At 38.8% G+C, this 18341-nt stretch overlaps 1 protein-coding gene across 2 annotated transcripts in view; it reads left to right on the top strand.

The window, feature by feature from the left end:
* Positions 1-18341, top strand: part of NHLRC2 (NHL repeat containing 2) — a 52990-nt gene that overhangs the window by 25675 nt on the left and 8974 nt on the right. Inside the window, exons 6-8 of one of the 2 annotated variants that reach the window (XM_060241608.1) lie at positions 14797-14890; positions 16399-16630; positions 17723-17845. In XM_060241608.1, coding sequence (XP_060097591.1) covers positions 14797-14890; positions 16399-16630; positions 17723-17845 — 449 coding nt within the window. Of the gene's footprint in view, positions 1-14790; positions 14891-16398; positions 16631-17722; positions 17846-18341 lie in introns of both variants that reach the window. The other variant, XM_060241607.1, reaches the window with a different exon arrangement.

Genomic DNA, 18341 nt, shown 5'->3' with positions numbered 1-18341 from the left:
TCCCTTCTGGGGAAGACCCTGAGAAAAGGGGATTGTCTGTAGGAACCCAGTTTTGTGTTTTCACTATCTACAGAGAGCAGGCAGTTTACTCTGGATAGAGTGATGGTGATAATGCTAAAATCACACAGCAAAAATTATGACTGCACAAAGCATGGAGTATTTCTCTTACGAAGACAAGTAGTAACATTTGTAACTTGGAGTATGTGCAAGACTTCAATTTCACCAGACTAGAAGGAAGTTGCTATCATATTTCTGAAGTGAGGTATGTAATCAACTAGCATCTTTTGTAAAATTCTGGCTGTTTGAGTAGAATATTTTACTGCTTTAGAGTTCTTGCATAAAGTGTAACAGCTGTAATGTTCAATGCTCAATTAATGACCATTTGCTTTTCAAGTTTCTTTATATCCTCTTCTATTTTTATTCAGTGCTGTTGAAAGCAAGTAGTGCTAAATGCACATTTGATTGAAGTGTGAAATGTTCTTGATAACTGCATCCTTTCTGAAAGGAACAGAGTCATAACCCAGCCTTTATTATACAAATGTGTTGCATGTGTTACAAAAGGGAGTTCTTTGGGCCACAATTAGTATCTGGTTATAAGAATGGTTGCTTAGCACACATAGGTTTTACAGAAACCATTTAGGCACAGTATACATTTAGTGGCAAAATACGATTTTTCTTCAGACTCATTCTCTCCTGGGATGCCTCTTCACTTCATACCTTTCCACATATCCTCATTCTTGGTGAACCATATTTTGCTATTGTATCCAAACCAGGCACAGTATGATTTCTTAAGAGTGGCGGGGTTGAAAGTGTATTGGGGAACATGGAGCTAAGATTCAGACAGGAAGAAACAGTGGTCCTGCCAAACATTGCATGCAAGGTATTACAGTCAATAAAATATACTTAAACTCTTGTAACACTAAAAAGTGCTACCTAATTTAACTGCCTGTGCACTCTGGTTGATCCATTCTCCTTGTATAAGCTGTTCACAGAAAGTATTTACAGCAAGAACTTTTCTTCTTGTTCATGTTACCTCATGTACTGTTTCTCTATCTAATGAACTACAATTAATTGAGGTCCTTTTCAAAAGTTATCCCTCCAATGTGTCCATTGTTCCCTCTAAGCTGTGGAGTGTTGTGAGCAAAAGTTCTGCTTTGTGAGCCAAAAGAGCTACTAGCATTAACGTTGTGAAAGAGCCTATATTTGACAATTACATTTCATAATAGGTAGGTGAGACTCAGAGAGAGTTATTGGTCAGATCTGACAGGTACTTGAAAAAAGGAGCTTTGACTCTTGACAGCTTGTGCCCTGGTAATCTTGTGGGTCTTTCAGAGGTTACTGGACTCAAATCTTCTCCCAATTCAGAATGTTTAGGATTGCATCCAAAATGTAAGTCCCATAGAGTCTGATGGAACCTATTCTCAAGTAAGCTTGTATAGGCTGCAATACTGAATATGCTTTTTTGCAAGTAGGCTGCCTTGGACCAAGAGTCCCCAGTGCTTTTGATCCTGTAGTCAGCATTGGAATTCTGATAGAGAGTGGTGGGCACAGCCACAAAAATGGCCACCACTCAAGTCAGAGCCAACTGCATAAAGCCAAGGAGTGAGGTTTTATGTATAACGTTAATAGCAACCACTCAGCCTTTCAAGGAAAAGCTTGTTTAATAGAATGCTTTTCCATCTGCACAGCCAATCAGAAGCCCTGCTGGACAAAAGTCCCACCTGATGCCACCTTTCTCAACTCACTTAGCAGGCACAATGTTGGGGACCTCTGCCTTGGACTCAGCAAGACTTACATCCATTCAGGCTTGCCTTGTTCCCTGCTCCCTGTATCACATGAATGTCAGTGTTTCAAAAGAAGAAACACATGCCCTGTGTTACAGAATATTCCCTCCCCCACCAAGAGCACTTGTGCCAAAGCCATAATTAAACAACCTGCATGTGAGACAAACTCTTCCATGATTACATCATTAATAATGTCTCGAGCACTGGCCCACCCGCTGCAACACTTAGTTCCAAGAGGAACTGCACATTTCCTGCCATTCCCTTCTCTGCTTTACCCATGGATGGTGAGTGGAGGCACCGAAAAATAAAGCACCAGTGGCCTAATCCTCAACCCTCCCTTTAACCCTTAGCCCTCCCTCAATTATGTTTTCATCTGGGACTGAAAGCTGAGCTTTCTGACCACTTAAAAAGCTGGGGGGGGGGTATTTCCTGTTCCTGCCTTTTTTTTTTTTTTTGAGGGGAGAGGGCTTCAGTTTTCCCTCCTTCACTGAGCCTCATGCCTTTTCAAAGACCCTGAGAAAGCACAATTTGCCAAGTCACACTTTCCCTATTTTTCCAAGCCTCCAAATGCTGCATTACAGCAGTGGAATCTACTCAAGCACTATAGTAGCTTTCCAGGGGGGTGGAGTGCTTCTGTTTGGAGGAGGGCCCACTGAGGGAAGAGGGAGGCCTAGGCTGAAATCAGAACACATTTGGCTTGCATCAGCCTCATGCTGCTGGAGGAGTGGGTGCAAGATCAGGCAGCTTTTGCCACCTCAGCTGCCAAGTTCTATGGCTGTGCATAAAAGGCACAGGGCGCTCGGCAGGCTTGACATGCACATCACTCCTCCTTTTTGTCATTTCATCCCTCTACTTGATGCAGAGAACAACCTTTCCCTCTCTCAGTCCCCTCATGGCCAATGGCAGAATTTTGTCACCCTGCACTAAGCGAAAAATCTGCGTGCTAGCGCAGTTTAGCGGGTTCTAGGGTCACATCCAGTCTTTCATGCCCTTTCATGCCTTATGTTTGAGTTTTTCCCTCCTGACTGATACTGGAGAGTTTGATTTGAGCCTTCCAAGTGCTGACCATATCTTGAATTCTTCTGAATTTAGTCACGTTGATTTGACAGTATAAATAAACACTTACAGTGCAATCCTAAGGAGAGTTACTCTGTTCTAAGCCCATTGAAATGAATAGGCTTAGACTGGAGTAACTTTCCTTAAGATTGCATTGTTAGTGTCTTTGGAATATTTTGTTCCTTATCTTGTCAATGGCCATCCACCTTCAGGGTTTGCCCTCTCGCCACCATTTTGCTGCATAGTCTGAGTAGCAATAGTGATCAGGGTAAAAGGTTGTTAATTAACTCATGGACAGTCAATACCATGCTAATAAAATTGGTAGCATTTGTGATTTATTCTTGAACCAGAATAGAAAACTTAGGTGTCAGAAAGTTGCAGACAAAGGTCATGTCCCAAGCAGGGCGAGCAATGAGGATTCTCTTTACACTGTTTTGGAAAGACATGGCAGTGCATGCATTTTCTTCCCAAAGAAAATATTCACTAAAACTGGATGACCTCATTCTTAAATTTCATGTGTAGTTATTAAAAGACACAAAGTACAGTTTAGATTTTAAAGTTTTTACATGCCTGATTTATCAAACCCTTATGTTTATACGATGCTGCAATAATTCCTAAAATGGATTTTTCTCTAATAGCTTTATATACTAAATATGTCACTTGTTTTATATATATCAAATGACATGCTGCCTCCTCTTTTTCCCCTTTCAAATTCTTCCTAGAAACCTGCCTTTCCCTGTGAAGCCTTTAGCATGACCCCTAGTCCTAACCTTCTCTTCCATACATGCAACTGAAGTTAGAATATGCCCACCCCCATTTTACCACTGCCTCCATCTTTATTTCCATGATAAATTTTAGATTATAAACTCCTTCGAGAAAGAGTCTTTTTGATGTTGTTTTGTCTTTGTACAGTGCCTTAAAGAATGCCCTTTTCATTACCATGTTACCTTTCTGCTTGTGACCTGTATTGACTAGAAATATTGATTTCAGAACGCTTAATGGAACACAGCAAGCCATGCTCACAGAAAACCACAGACCTCTGCATATAAATGACAGTCACTGTAATTTTAAGAGATTGAGCCTAATTTAGAGATTTCTGAGAGAGCCATCTTAAGCTGGTCTACTCAGAATTCTATTCAGGTTTGTTCAGTAGGGCTTACTCCAAGGCAAGTGTTCTTAGGATTGCACTGTAAATCATGGAAGAATGTAAAACAGTGTTACAATTTAATCTTTGGAACTAACCTTGTTGGCTTATTACTCTATAATAAGTTCACTGTATTAATGCAGGAAAAAATGAGGGAAGTAAAATAGCTTAATTTTTTTCCAAAATGAACCTGTAGCATACTATAAATCAGTAAACTGAATTTTTTAAAATAGTAGATTTGGTGATAACAGATAAAAACTATAGCTATATAGCAAGTGTCCAAATTGGTTGTCATAATTAAAACCAAGTGTTAGTGATTCCAAATTGGTAATAGGTAAACACTAAAAATTCACAAGGACAGGTATTGAGACTTCCTTGTGCCTTTGTATGTTTTGTTTGTCTGCTGACTAAATTCAAGAATCCCTGGTGCAAAGGAAATATGTTTTTTAATAGAACAAATCAATAAGTCAAAAAGAAGAAAAAATATCCATTGAGTATCAATATACACCATTTATTCCAGAATTGTCGTCCAGTATCTTTTACATTACATCCTACCTAATATGTAGTGGCAAATCCTAATATTTTACTAATGGTACCTAACTGTCTTCCTTGAATTACCAGAATGTTGCCATGCAGTCAAGTTTACCATCTGTAATACAGCTATACACTTTTAACATCTTTTTGCTAGGCAGTGATTAGTAGGCACTATTTGAATTTTCAAGTATCTAATGAGACCAATTCTTGCTTGTGTTTAATACATTTATCCAGGGCTTTTTTTGAGCAGGAATGCAGTTCCAGCTGGCTTGGTGTCAGGGGGTGTGGCCCAAGATGGAAATGAGTTCCTGCTGGGCTTTTCTTACAATAAAGCCCTGTGTGAAACAATAGTGATGCCAGGGGGTGTGGCCTTATTTGCAAATGAGTTCCTTCTGGGCTTTGTCTACAAAAAGCCCTGCATTTAACAATAATTCTCTGTGAGTAACTGACATTGCCATAATACAGTTTAATTTTTAAAAATAGTTTCATTGGTAGAGCAATTTTCCAAATTTTCCTCCTTTTTTAAAACAATTTATTACATTGAAATCTGCGGTGAACATTAATACAAGTTATCTGCCACACAATTCTATCAATCTAATATACTGCTCATCTGCAATATACAATAGAAAAATTTTCTCCAATTAATCCACATGTAATTAGTACACATATATACTAACCAAGAGTCATTTTCTATTCTGAATCTTATTATCTCCATATAACTTTATGAATCATTTTCCAAAAAAAATCTGGACTCTGTAACACATGTATCTTATGTACTAATAAGCAGCATTCTTCAACAGACAATCAATAGTTCTTGGCTTATTATAAACTTTAGATAGCCTAGAAAATGGCATATACCACTGGTTAATCATTTTAAACAGTTCTCTCTCACCTGAACATTTACAGCGAACAAGGCCCCTTTTGTATAAATAATCTTCTAACCTTCTGCGCTTACCTGTAATTGTAAAAATGTATGTTGTTAGCCGCCCTGAGTCCGCTTGCGGAGAGGGCAGGATAGAAATTTAAAGTAATAAATTTTAAAGTAATAATTACCTCAGATCCAAAGGATTTTTGCCACTTTCTATTATTTCCATATCCTCTTTTATGTTTCAGTTCTATTAAACAGCAATATATTTTAGAAAATAATTTCTGATTTTCAAACAAACTGCACTCAGAGTTGTGGGACAAAAAGACAGCTGCTTTGACAGAGCCCATGAGAAATTCTGGGAGAAGAGGACATTTTCAAATTTCCTCATCTCCAATTTCTCCACCTCCAGGTTTCTATTAGCTTTGAAGGGTTTGAGCAGGTTGAGTTCCTTCCACTGTTCCCTTCTAGAAAGGTAATATGCAATGCCTCCTAGACCTGGTCCATTATTATCAAGCCATCTTTGATTTGTACTTTTTAAATCAGTTTATATTATATTCTTATACATACATGGGAGTCTGTTGACTATGTGGAGATCTCTGCCTTGTCTGTTGGTGGTCCTAGTTTTGTTGTTTTAGTGGTTGGCATGAAAGCTTGCCACTTTAATTTTGGAAACAGTGGTGAAGATACTAGCTTCAGTATAGCCACCATATGTAAAATTGCATATGTTGTTAATGTGTAGTCAAAACTCATAGTTGAGAGCATTTTACTGACAGCAAATGAATTGACACAGGGTATAGTAGAATTTACAGTGACATTATCACATTGTACCATGGCACTAATAGACTCGCTCCTTCTGTTTGTATGTGAGCATTGCAATTAGAATTCCCCTTTCAGTATGGTCATAGTATACTTTATCTGGAGCTAAACGTAAAGCTAATTTATATCAAAATATATTCTAATTTGTTGGTCTTATTTATTGAATGAGAACCACTGCATTCGCAGAAAGCTTGTTCCAACAGATATGTATTCCTTATATCTCATTTTTATTTATTAAAAAGTTGAAACCTTTTAAATTGCACAGGAGAATAATGAGAATTTAACTTTGCCAAGTACTGATACAGAAGTAGCCTGGAAAACTTGTTCCAAGGTAATGGCTCTAGGCCTCACTAGTTTTTTATTTAATGCAGGCAGAGAATTTGAGCAAACCCTCTCTGGGCAGATCACAGTCAGGTACCCAGTTTCAAACTGCAGCATGCTGTGGCACTAAGGGGAGAGAGGAGGAGAATGTAGATAAGATTTGCTAATATTAGAGCTCCTAGTTGTGACTTAAACCTACAAGTCACAACAGCTAATCATCTTTCTCCACTGGATTGTTAGAAGAATTTATTGTTTTCTTTCTGTTCTGGGTTTTTTACCCAACTAAAATCTGTTCTGATCATTTAGAATTGTTTAGGATGAAACTGAAAACTTCAAGGACATTCATGATCTTCTTTAATAGCCCTGTTCCATTGTCTGGGCACAATGGATGTTTGGCTCTTTCTCCAATATTTCTTATCTGTGAGTTAATCTATATGCATATTGTTGATGTTGGATTTTGGAATCCAGAACCAAATTGTGCCAGCTTTAAAAGTCACTGAATGGCCTTGGAAAAATTCTTGTCTCTCAGTATGATTTACCTTCCTTGATAAGACTGTTATCTAAGTAAAATTATCCCTATCCTCTTAGCCCCCTTAAGTGTAATGAAATGTTGCTGCTACCAGTCTACTGCCCATCCCCACTTTTGTATAATTCAAACTGTTATACAGTGGGAGAATTGGAAACAAACTAAGTCATAGCTCTTAGGTTAGTTCTCCAACTAATACAGTAATAATAATACAACAGTACAACCAGCAGGTGGAGCTGGCTTGTATTATGGAAAGTTCCCTGTGTATGTGTAACAAAACCAATTCCTACAATTAAGCTTCAGTTCTAAGAATGGCAAGATGCCAGTTCAATAACACCTTAAGAAGCCAAGATGTATAAGGTCTTGAGCAGGGGTGTCGAACTTTGACATAACTGAGACCTTGTTGGGCCAGGCCATGTTTATTTAAGATTAGGTAGCAGAGATATATACTTTTTAAAGAACACAGACAAACACAACTAAAGGTTTTTTATTTAAAAAAACCCCTTAAAATAAAACATACTGAAAACATTAGCACTTGCTGGTCTTAAAGGTGCTTTCTTTGTATTTCTCCCATGGGATCCAGGAAACTGAGCAAAGGAAGCTCTGGCTCTTTCCCTCCCTTCTCAGGGGACCAGGAGGAGGAGTCTCAACCAATGAAGCAAATTGAGGTTTTGCTCCTATGCAATTGAGCAAGCAAATGAGATGCGAAAGGGAGAAGGAAGCAGACAAGAGCCAGTTGCTCAGGGGCCGGATGAGAGCCCTCTGGGGGCCTGATTCGGCCTCTGGGTCACATGTTTGACACCCCTGCTCTTGAGAGTCAAAGCTACCTTTGTTAGACATATTTGACAAAAGCGTATATCCCCCAAATCCTTTTGGTCTCTTAAGGTGCTACTGGACTTAAATCTAACTCTTCTGCTTTAGACCAGTACAGCTACCCTGAAACAATCCTTTCCTGGAGCAAAAATTTGAATAAAATGTGGGTTATTTCAAAGCAGTCCTGCTTAGAGAGAGAGCCAGCTGGTGTAGTGGTGAAGTGCGTGGACTCTTATCTGGGAGAACTGGGTTTGATTCCGCACTCCTCCACTTGCAGCTGCTGGAATGGCCTTGGGTCAGCCATAGCTCTCGCAGGAGTTGTCTTTGAAAGGGCAGCATCTGTGAGAGCTCTCTCAGCCCCACCCACCTCACTGGGTGTTTGTTGTGGGGGAAGAAGATAAAGGAGATTGTAAGCCGCTCTGAGACTCTGATTCAGAGAGAAGCGTGGTGTATAAATCTGCAGTCTTCTTCTTAGGATTGTTCCCATAGAAATATTAGCCTGTGTGAGAGAAGGAAATGCTATAGAATCTCCCTGTTGTCTAATTTTCATTACTAGGTGACATTATAGAATGGAATGGCTCATCCAACACGGGGCTTCCCTGCCCCCCCCCCCCAGTTTAATAGCCCAGCATATACTTTTTGCTTCGAATGTGTGTGTATGTGTTGTTGTTCTAGTAGTTACGATGGTAAAGTATAGTATCTAATAGTTACTGGGGTAAAATATAGTACGTACTTAGTATTAATGGGGAAAACTCTGGTGGTCCAGGTGCAACCTGTGGACACCTATGCTCAAGGAGAAAAGAAGTTCTATATCTATAGAACCCTTAAATATTGTGAAAATATTGTTTTCAGAAAATGTGTTTTGCTGTGTAAATATGTTGTGTGTCTTATTTTTCTGATTTAATGTTTAATTTTCCTGATTTCTGTTTAATTTAAATATAAACAATCTCTATGTTTAAGGGAACAGCTGGTTTGTTTACAATAAAGGATCCCCTTTTACCTCAGAGCCACCCCATTACCTCAATGCACTCCTATGCATTGACCATTCTGTTATTCTGCCAGGTATAATTAAGTCATCCTGTTTGGGGGAGGGGGGGGGTTCAACTTAAAAGTCTAAGACAAGAACATTTAGTGGCAACAAAAGTAACTAGGAAGTGTTTAGGAAGACAAGGAGGCAGCACATCTCAGAACACTACAGAGGGCTGCCATTATAGGAGTTGGATATAAGGGGCCTCAGAAAAAAGGAAAATGTTATAGGGAATGTAAAAAGAATGTGATAAGATGGATCAACATCAAAAACTGTAGTTTACTGTTAATGCTTGTTTATACCAATGCTATCATTATAAGACATTTTTTTTTTTGCTTTGATAGTACAAACAGAACTGGCAGTGAGAATGTTCAGCAATGGCAGTGAAAATATATTTCTCCTAGTAAAGATAAGCTGTATTGGTTTGGAACTGCTCCCTGGTTAGAATGTAGAGTTTAATTATATAAAGTGAAGGGAATGTCTTTGTTCCTGTTATTAGGGAAGATCATTTAATAGTTTGTAAAAAGTACTTTGAGTAAATTCTGTCCATAGAAGAATTTTAGATTGTACCTTAGTTTTATACCACCATAGTAAGACACAACAATATTTGTGATGTTTTAGTTTGTTTCAGATTTGTCAGTTTATCACTTTTCAGTTTTCAGAAGTACACCAACTTAGATTTTTTTGTAATAAGTTTGACTTATTTTTGACTTATTATAAGTTTTTTGTAATTGTTTGACTGTGTATGAAATATTTCTGTGATAATTTATTTCCTGATTTGTCTTGTAGGACACTAAGAAAAGCCAATCATGCCATCATCCTTAGACAATTGATAGCCATTTTGCTATAGTTAGTTCTTAGTGCTTGCTGTAAACCTATATGTGACTGTAAAATCTCTGAGAATCTTATGTATGATTATTCCTAAAACTAAAGAATACATCGAGTGTTTTAGAAATCTCTCTATAAGTGCAACTGTCTATAATAATACTTGCTTGTGTCCTTTTCATTATTATTATTATTATTACTAATTGTTTATTTATATTCCGCCCATTCACCTATTGGGGGCTCAGAGCGAAGTATATCAAATAAAATAAAATCACAATAAAATCATAATAAAACTAATTACAACATTCATCAAGTGCAGCAAAATAATTCAGCAAGATGGTATAGCACAAATAGTACCACAATACAGTACCAATAGAGCAGCAAAGCAGCAGGGCAATAGGGGGAGGCCAACTGATTGATGGATAGATGCCTGCTGCCTCATCCAAAGACCTGGTGGATACAAAAGGCCAATAGGCCAGGTAGGGCCCGGATCTCCAAAGGAAGCTGATTCCACCAGGTCGGGGTAGGGACCAAAAAAGTCCTGGCCCTGGTAGAGGCAAGACAGGCATCTCTTGGGCCAGGGACTATCAGAAGATCTTGGGAGGCCGAACAAAGCGACCTCCAGGGCGTATATGGGAGGAGATGGTCCTGCAGGTATATTGGTCCCAGGCCATGCAAGGCCTTAAAAGTTAAGGCTAACACCTTGAAACGGATCCGGTACTCTATAGGCAGCCAGTGCAGGTTGCAGAGCACCGGCCATATGCTCACCCATATAGGTGATGCAGTCAGCAAGACAGCTGCCGCATTCTGCACCCGCTGCAATTTCTGGATCAGTTTCAGGGCTAGGCCATCGTAGAGCGAGTTATAGTAGTCCAGCCTGGAAGTTACCATTGGATGGGTCACTGTAGCCAGGTCTTGGGGAGACAGGTATGGTGCTAGCTGCCTGATCTGCCGTTGATGGAAAAAGGCAGTCCCAGCAGCTGCTATAATCTGGGCCTCCATGGATCACCCCCAGACTCTTCACCTATTGGGCCGGCACCAGAACGGCACTGCCCAAGGCTGGGAGTATAGCTTTTGAGTATAGAAATTTGTTTCCAAGCACTGAACAATCTGCCTTTTCAGCATCCATATCAAAATAATTCTCCTCTGAGACAGAAAAAATTAATTTATTTTTAGACTTTGACAGCAATTTCTTCAATGATGTAGGTAACAAATATTATAAATCAATAAAAGCTGGTTAGATGACATAATGGAATTACATATTTTGAGCCCCGCCCCCCCCAAAAAACAAACCCTGCTACTATTTATCTTTGTATTCTCTGGGCTCAAACTGGGAAAATTATATCATGTTCTTTCTTTTTAGAATCTTGAAGAAAGCTACTTTTCCCAGAGGAAGACTGTTTCTGTTACATAATATTTTTATGTGGGCACAGAGCATCTTGAATAAATTCTTCATAAAATCTAAAATCCACAATGATTGTTTATATTGTTCTACTTAACAGTCTGTTCAGTAACTCAACCACTTCTGAACTTCAATTATTTTAATACTTTAAAATCTACATTTTGATTTTCTGTGGATTGTTATTGAGTTGATACTGCTTTAAATGAAAAAAAATGGAGAAAGGCAATCTTCATAAGTAAAAATACTACCTAGATTTGTGCTCAAAAGGCAGATGTGTGATATTTACCCAGCAACCCCTCTCTGTTAGAATTAGTGGTTTGTGGACACCCCCAGCTCAGTTTGGAGAGTTCAGAATTTGCTTGGTGGAACCCTGTTCTCTCATTCCCCTCCTGTCCCCTGGTGCCTTGAGTGTGGCTACAGCGCTGTTCTAAGCATATGGAACATGTATTTCCAAGGTGTCTTACTACCTGCTTACTACCTAACTAATTTCCTAGGTTGCCTAATACTTTGATGTAGAAGCATTCAAGCTCCCTTCATTTCAGTGCAGCAACTGGGTAAATTGGCGAATGATTGTAGAAGGGAGAGTCTTCTCCACCTCAGGTCACAATCTAAGATAAGGATGGACTTTTGACACCTAATTCAGTATACAGTGGTGCATTATGAGTGCACCAGGAGCTGGATTGAGATTAAATTGGCAGTTTCCACCAGTTTCCACTTCCCACGGCAGAATCTGTTTATGTAATTGCTCAGTGTCCTCTCTCCTTCCAAGAACAGCATTTTATGGAGATCAGTGGGCTGCAGTGAAAGGGGGGGGGGGAGCCAGGAAAGTTCCATTCCAGGGGTGGAAAATTGAGTCTGTATCTAATCCCAAATCTATATTCTGTCACAGAATATCATGAAATCACGCAACATTCACTAACCAGGCTTTCTGCTTTTATATTCTACTAGGAGTAAGGCCCGCTGTAGAGAAAAATACAACAGGCTCTAGAATGAGGCTCTGGGGGAGGTAGAAAAAAGAGGGGGAGAAAGGAGTGAGAGAAAGAAAAAATGAGAAGAAGGAAGATAGACAGGGCCCTGAGGAGTGGCAGTAGTAATTAGTAAGCTCCCAGCAGATAACTGTCTCCCTCAGAAATCTGTGGCCATCTGATGATGTTCTTGCCTGTCAGGGCCAGCAGTGGCAGGGAAGAGCAGAATCAGCCATTGGCATGGCAGAGACGGATTGTGAGCCAATCCTGCAAGAATGTGGGGAAGGCTGCAGTAGCCAGGTGACAGAGAGGCTACCCAATGGTAGTGGAAAGTGTCGACAGAGTGTCAGCCAATACTTGGTGAGGTATAGTCCCAGTGTCTGCAACGAATCAGGATGCCAGAATGTGCCACCACAGCTTCAGTTTTATGACTAAAGGATATCAGCTGCATCCTGCAAGGATATTGTGGAAAGCCACATGTTGACTGTGCTGCAGACTTCAAAGTTAGAAAAATACAAATTATTCATTTTTTCCTGAATTTAAAAGATCACAGAGTTGGTATAAAGTATGCATAAGCATTGCCTCAGCTAGTTCTCCCGTGTTCCAGTGGGAGCTGAATTATGCTAAAACTCAGATAAGTTTCCACAATATTATTGTAGTTCAAAGGAGTGAGCCTGTAAATTCCTCCATCAGCAAAAACTAAAATACTGAAAATCACTTACTCTATTAGTTAGCCATCTTTGATAAACCAAGCACTTGGAAGACCTTCAGAGTGTTGATGTCTTAATATCTCTCTAACATTACACTGGAACATGTCCTTTTCAGTAATGTTACTTTGAGATGAATGGATATCCTCTGTTGCCTACATGTGCATCTTTTCTATTTTTTTAAGGGGAGACCTGAAAATATGGCTTTTCACCACAACCATCCCTCCAACTAATACATTGGTATGAAATATCTGGCTAGATCTGAACTAGATAAAAAGTAATGCTAACCCCCACTCCCTCAAAAAAAAAATTTTTTTTTAAATTGCAGAATTGTTCCAGTCTAAGCCCTTTAATTTTGCAATCATATTGCTAAGGATATAAGGAGAAACAAAATTCATTTGTCACTTAATACTATCTATGTGCACTTGGGAAGTAATGCCCCCTCCCCGCCCAATATTTCAGTGGAGTACACTCAACAAGCAAGTAAGCAGGTCTCTAGAAATTCTCTAAATAAGATCAAGTAAATAAATAATTATGCATCAAATTGGATCCCTGGAGTCCCTGGTGTTATCAAATTCAAATGTTAGTTCCTAACAGTGTCCACCAGAATGCACTCTGTTTTCAAACAAAGTAGTAGGTGATTATTATGGATACTGTGAATTGCTTTTCTGTGAAAAATATTTGCAAGTTGTTTATTTTTCAGGAATGAAAGTATAATTTAGGGAATGATGAGTCTGCATTAGCTTTTCAAAGCTATTAATTTCATAAACAAAGGCCAAAGGAAATGAACACAACTACATGTTCTATGCTGTATAATTAGTGCACATTATTTAACACTGTTATATAATTAGTGCACAGGATGATCTATGTCATATTCCTTGTTTTACAAATCCTAATTTAGGGGTGATGAGACAACCTCTTCTTCACATACAAGATCTTGGAGCAATATATGACAGAACTAGGCTGGTAATTAATACTTCTCATTTCCTTACATCACACCCTTGACTCTGTCACAACTTTCACTGGACAAGTCAGGCTGTGAAGGTGTAGGCCACTTCCCCAGAGGAAATTATAGTGGCTTCCTCTCCCTTCCTTTTCCTCTATTCTACATAGGGAAAATGCAGAGGGAATTGTACTTCTAAGAAATGCAGTTTTGTCTGCTTCTGAATCACAGAACCACATCCTGGTTCAAAAATTAGAATTTAACCTTGTTTTAATAGAAAATGTGCTTCTTGGCAAAGCTTCTTTTATTGGTAATTCAGAATTTTTAAATCTGTGCACCATAATTTGTGTTTCTGGGAAATAAAAAAAAATTGCAAGGATTGGGTTGGATCTACACTATATTGGACATTTCTTCTGATTGCTCCTCACAGCAGTATCTCAGGGTCTCCTATCCCTTAGGACTAGCATTGTGTGGAAATCAGTGGGCTGCAGTAGGAGGGGAGCAGGCAGGAAATTTCCATTTTTCTGATGGGAACTTTAGCCTGCATCCAACACATTGCTATTTTCTGAATTTTAACGGTAGTTAGAATGTGTTGCACAGATTTGTACATTCATCCTAAGAGACTGAGTACTGCGGAGAAGTGTGGACACAGGTGAAAAACGGTTAAGCCAGTAACCATGAATTTTTCATCTGTGATGCATCTTATGAAAAAACAAATGATGGTAATAAAATTAGTTTTATTTGGTAAACATGTTTTTAAATTATCTCTGGTTTTAAAAGTTTTACTTCCTTACATAATAGTCAGCAACATCAGTAAGCTGTCTGAGTGATAGATTAAGGATATGATTTGAGTAATTCCTGAAGAGAATTACCACAGTTTTAGCCAGTACTAGAGCTGATTGTAAATACAGTTTGTCTGTGTTTATATAAATTATAACTTTGTTAACTAACAAATATGAGGGTCTGCTTTTTACTACTAAGTGAGAAGTTCTGCTTTTTTAAAACTGACAGAAGTAGACTCACCCATTGCCATTTTCATTGAGGCTGTGCTGTTTGTAGTTACAGGAATCCATGAAGGTGATGTTCTGTGGATTGCTATGGCAGGTACACACCAAATATGGGCACTCATGTTGGAATGTGGAAAGCTACCCAAAGGAAGGTAAGCTAGAACATTAGACTGGTCAACAAAACATATCAGCAATTGATAAGCAAAATATATTGTCCCCTTAGGGGTCATTTCTGGCAATATCTTGCCATACTCTCATTTCAACACTATAAGCTTATCCAAATTCCTCAGCAAGAAATCAAAACTATTTTGCTTAATTTGTGTAAGTGAAGCTCCTATTTTCACTAAAGCAAGTATAGATTCAGGTGGGTAGCCTTGTGGGTCTGAAGCAGCAGAACGAAGTTTGAGTCCAGTGGCACTATTAAGACCAACCAAATTTTATTCAAGGTATAAGCTTTTGTGTGCACACACATTTCTTCAGATACAATGAAATGGAAATTACCATGAAATTAAGAAACAGTAGGTTTAGAATAAACAAAAGGAAGTACTTATTCACCCAAAGAATAATTAACACATGGAATCCACTGCCACAGGAATAATTCAGCCCTTACATCTGTATTCTCATCAATCCTCCAGAAGGGCCATAAGTCCCCTATTTTATTTCTTATTTGGAATAGTAGATTGAAATGTAACATAATAAATAGTTGAACAAATGTTGAGTCCAATGGCACCTTTAAGGCCAACAAAGTTTTATTCAAGGTGTGGACTTTCATGTGCACATACTTCCTCAGACACACTTCTTCAGACTTGCTTTAGACCAAAACGGCTGCCCCTCTGGATCTGTTGTAATGAATAGTAGAATGTAATGTAATTCGGAATGGGAGACTGGAATGTATTTCTCTGGGCTTAGGCAGGGGAGATAACTCTGCACAGCCAATCACCCCACTTCAGAGGAGAAGATGCTGTAAGGTAGCCTCCATACTTGAGATGAGACGGATGAAGCATAATGGCAGGGTCTCAGTTAATTGCTCTCAGCATTCCATAACTGGAATACATCTGCTCATCAATCTCCAAGTTTGACATATTTATTTCCTTCACTATGTTTTCCCCTGGAATTAAACTCAGATAAATGGTAACCATATAAACTAAGCTTGTTATTTCTGTTTGGTCTTGAATCCGTTAAATGTCTTCATTATGCTATATGCTAATTTACTGCTCACCCTCTACCTATATGTATGGATTGATAATTTCCATTTCATTATATCTGAAGAAGCGTGCACGCACACAAAAGCTTATACCTTGAATAAAACTTTGTTGGTCTTAATGGTGCCACAGGACTCAAACTTTGTTCTAAAGCAAGTTTTTGGTTGGCTATATTTTGTTTTTTTGCTTTGTGTAACTGGAAAGTAAGGAAGGAAAGGGGAAAGAAATGCCAGCTGGCATTCTTAGTGGAGCTTCAGTAGCAGGAGAGATAAGTCTTAATATCCCACGGCTTTGATGACACTAAAGGAAACATTTCTTCTCTGTTCTATGGATTCCAGTTAAGTAGGATTTGGTATCACTTTGTACTTATTTTGCTATGATGCACCAAAAAGTTTGGATTATGATTCTGTTGCACTAGTTTTGGGGGGTGTTTTTAATTTGGTCCCTTTTCTCCCTAGTGACTTAAAGAAAGGAACCTGCCTTCGCTTTGCTGGGAGTGGCAATGAGCAGAACCGAAATAATGCATATCCCCATAAGGCAAGCTTTGCCCAGCCTTCTGGTCTTTCCCTTGCTGCTGAAGAGCCATGGAATTGTCTTTTTGTCGCAGACAGTGAGAGTAGTACTGTGCGAACCATCTCAATGAAAGATGGAGCTGTGAAGCATCTTGTAGGAGGCGAGAGAGACCCAATGGTAATAACCTGGAAGTTAAATGTTGTTTTTTTTTGGGGGGGGGGGGGGAGGTTAAATACTATTTTCCCCAGTCCTATTCAAGCCTGATTTTAGCAAGTAGAATCTTGGTGTTTAATATGAAGATTAATATCTTAAATGTATTGAATGGGGCATCTCTCTCAGATAGGATAGCATTTGTTAGTACAAATTTTGGTCACTGGGAAAATGCTGCTTAATATCTTTCAAAAGTCTTACAGTTGCTGTGTATGTGTTGGCTGGAGATGGGGACAAAATTCTCATGTAGCATGTTGTGGCTTTTCTAAAGCAATGCTTGAGAGGAAGGAGGATTCTCTTGTGTACCCTGGTTAATGCACAAACTAGGAAAAACTCTGTTGCAGAATAACAAGGAGATAGTTCTTCCCTTTATCTATAAGTTGCTTCAAATGCCTTTAAACAGAATGGCAACAGATAAATTTAAAATTCAGTAATGGTATAAGCAGACACCCCAAAGAGCTGAAAGAAGACTTATTTTCAGAACTTTATAGCTGGGTAAGAAAATATAATGATTCATAATATGCCAGAAGAGTATGTAGTACAAGTATTTGCAGTAGGTAGAAGAACTGTATGAAAGCAGTAAATATTAAGACAAAAATGTTATGAATATTTGGCTGTTTCTTTAGATGCTTCTGCTGTAACTGGAAGTCAGGGTTTAAGGCCGTTCATATCTTCTATTGCTTCAGGGATTCAACTTTATATGGACAGGGGCATTTTTATAAGGGGCATCATTCCTAAAGTATCTGCCCCACACCTACATGTTCTTCTAAATGTTTGAACTGGTGCTGTGAATTTTCCTTGGTTGGGAAGAGTTTTCTGGTAGTGATCGTCACTAGCGATGGAACTGAGAAATAACTCACATACTCCACAAAATAACAATCACTTGACAATAATTCTTATGCTGATTTGGATTTATGTTGATAGCTCAGAAAAGATATGCTTTGCCCCTTTTTTGTGCCTTAAGAACTGATGATTTGAATATTCGTATTCTAGAAGAATAGTAACAGATGTAACTGTGGAACGACCCCTCTAATTAAAGATTTTTTTCCCCTGAAAAAGAATTTATTTGCCTTTGGTGACGTTGATGGAGCTGGGATGAATGCAAAGCTACAACATCCCTTAGGAGTAGCCTGGGACAGGAAGCGAAACCTCCTTTATGTTGCGGATTCCTATAATCATAAGGTGAGCCTGCATAATGAATTACTTAAAGCAATTTCAGTTTCATTTAATTATCACTATAGGAAGTCAGGTGCCAATTGCAGCAGGTCGAAGAATTGTATAAAATTGTGTTTGTCAGAGTTGACATTAATATAATTTATTTTAGAAATTCTTATAGTTGCTTTGTATTTTCTTGCTAAATTGTAAGTTGTTTCTGGAGCAGTTTGAAAGATGCTAGTGGAATGTATATAGAACATCTAAGGCTAAATCCCTGTGTGCTGATTTGTGTGCCCAATAGAATTGCTATATCTTGTTGGGAAATTCATGGAGATTTGTGGGTGGAGCCTGGGGAAGGTGGGGTTTGGGGAATAGAGGAACCTCAGTGGGGCATAATATCAGAAAGTCTACCCTCCAAAGCAGGCATTTTCTCCAGGAAACTGTTCTCTGTAATCCAAAGATCAATTGTAATTCCAAGAGATTGCCAAACCCCACCTAGAGGTTGGCAACCCTAGTTCCCAAG

This window comes from Heteronotia binoei, chromosome 6 (assembly GCF_032191835.1).
Source record: "Heteronotia binoei isolate CCM8104 ecotype False Entrance Well chromosome 6, APGP_CSIRO_Hbin_v1, whole genome shotgun sequence".
In the NCBI taxonomy this organism is placed as follows: domain Eukaryota; kingdom Metazoa; phylum Chordata; class Lepidosauria; order Squamata; family Gekkonidae; genus Heteronotia; species Heteronotia binoei.
The sequence above is the reverse complement of the archived record's forward strand: the minus strand, read 5'-3'. Positions and strand labels throughout refer to the sequence as shown.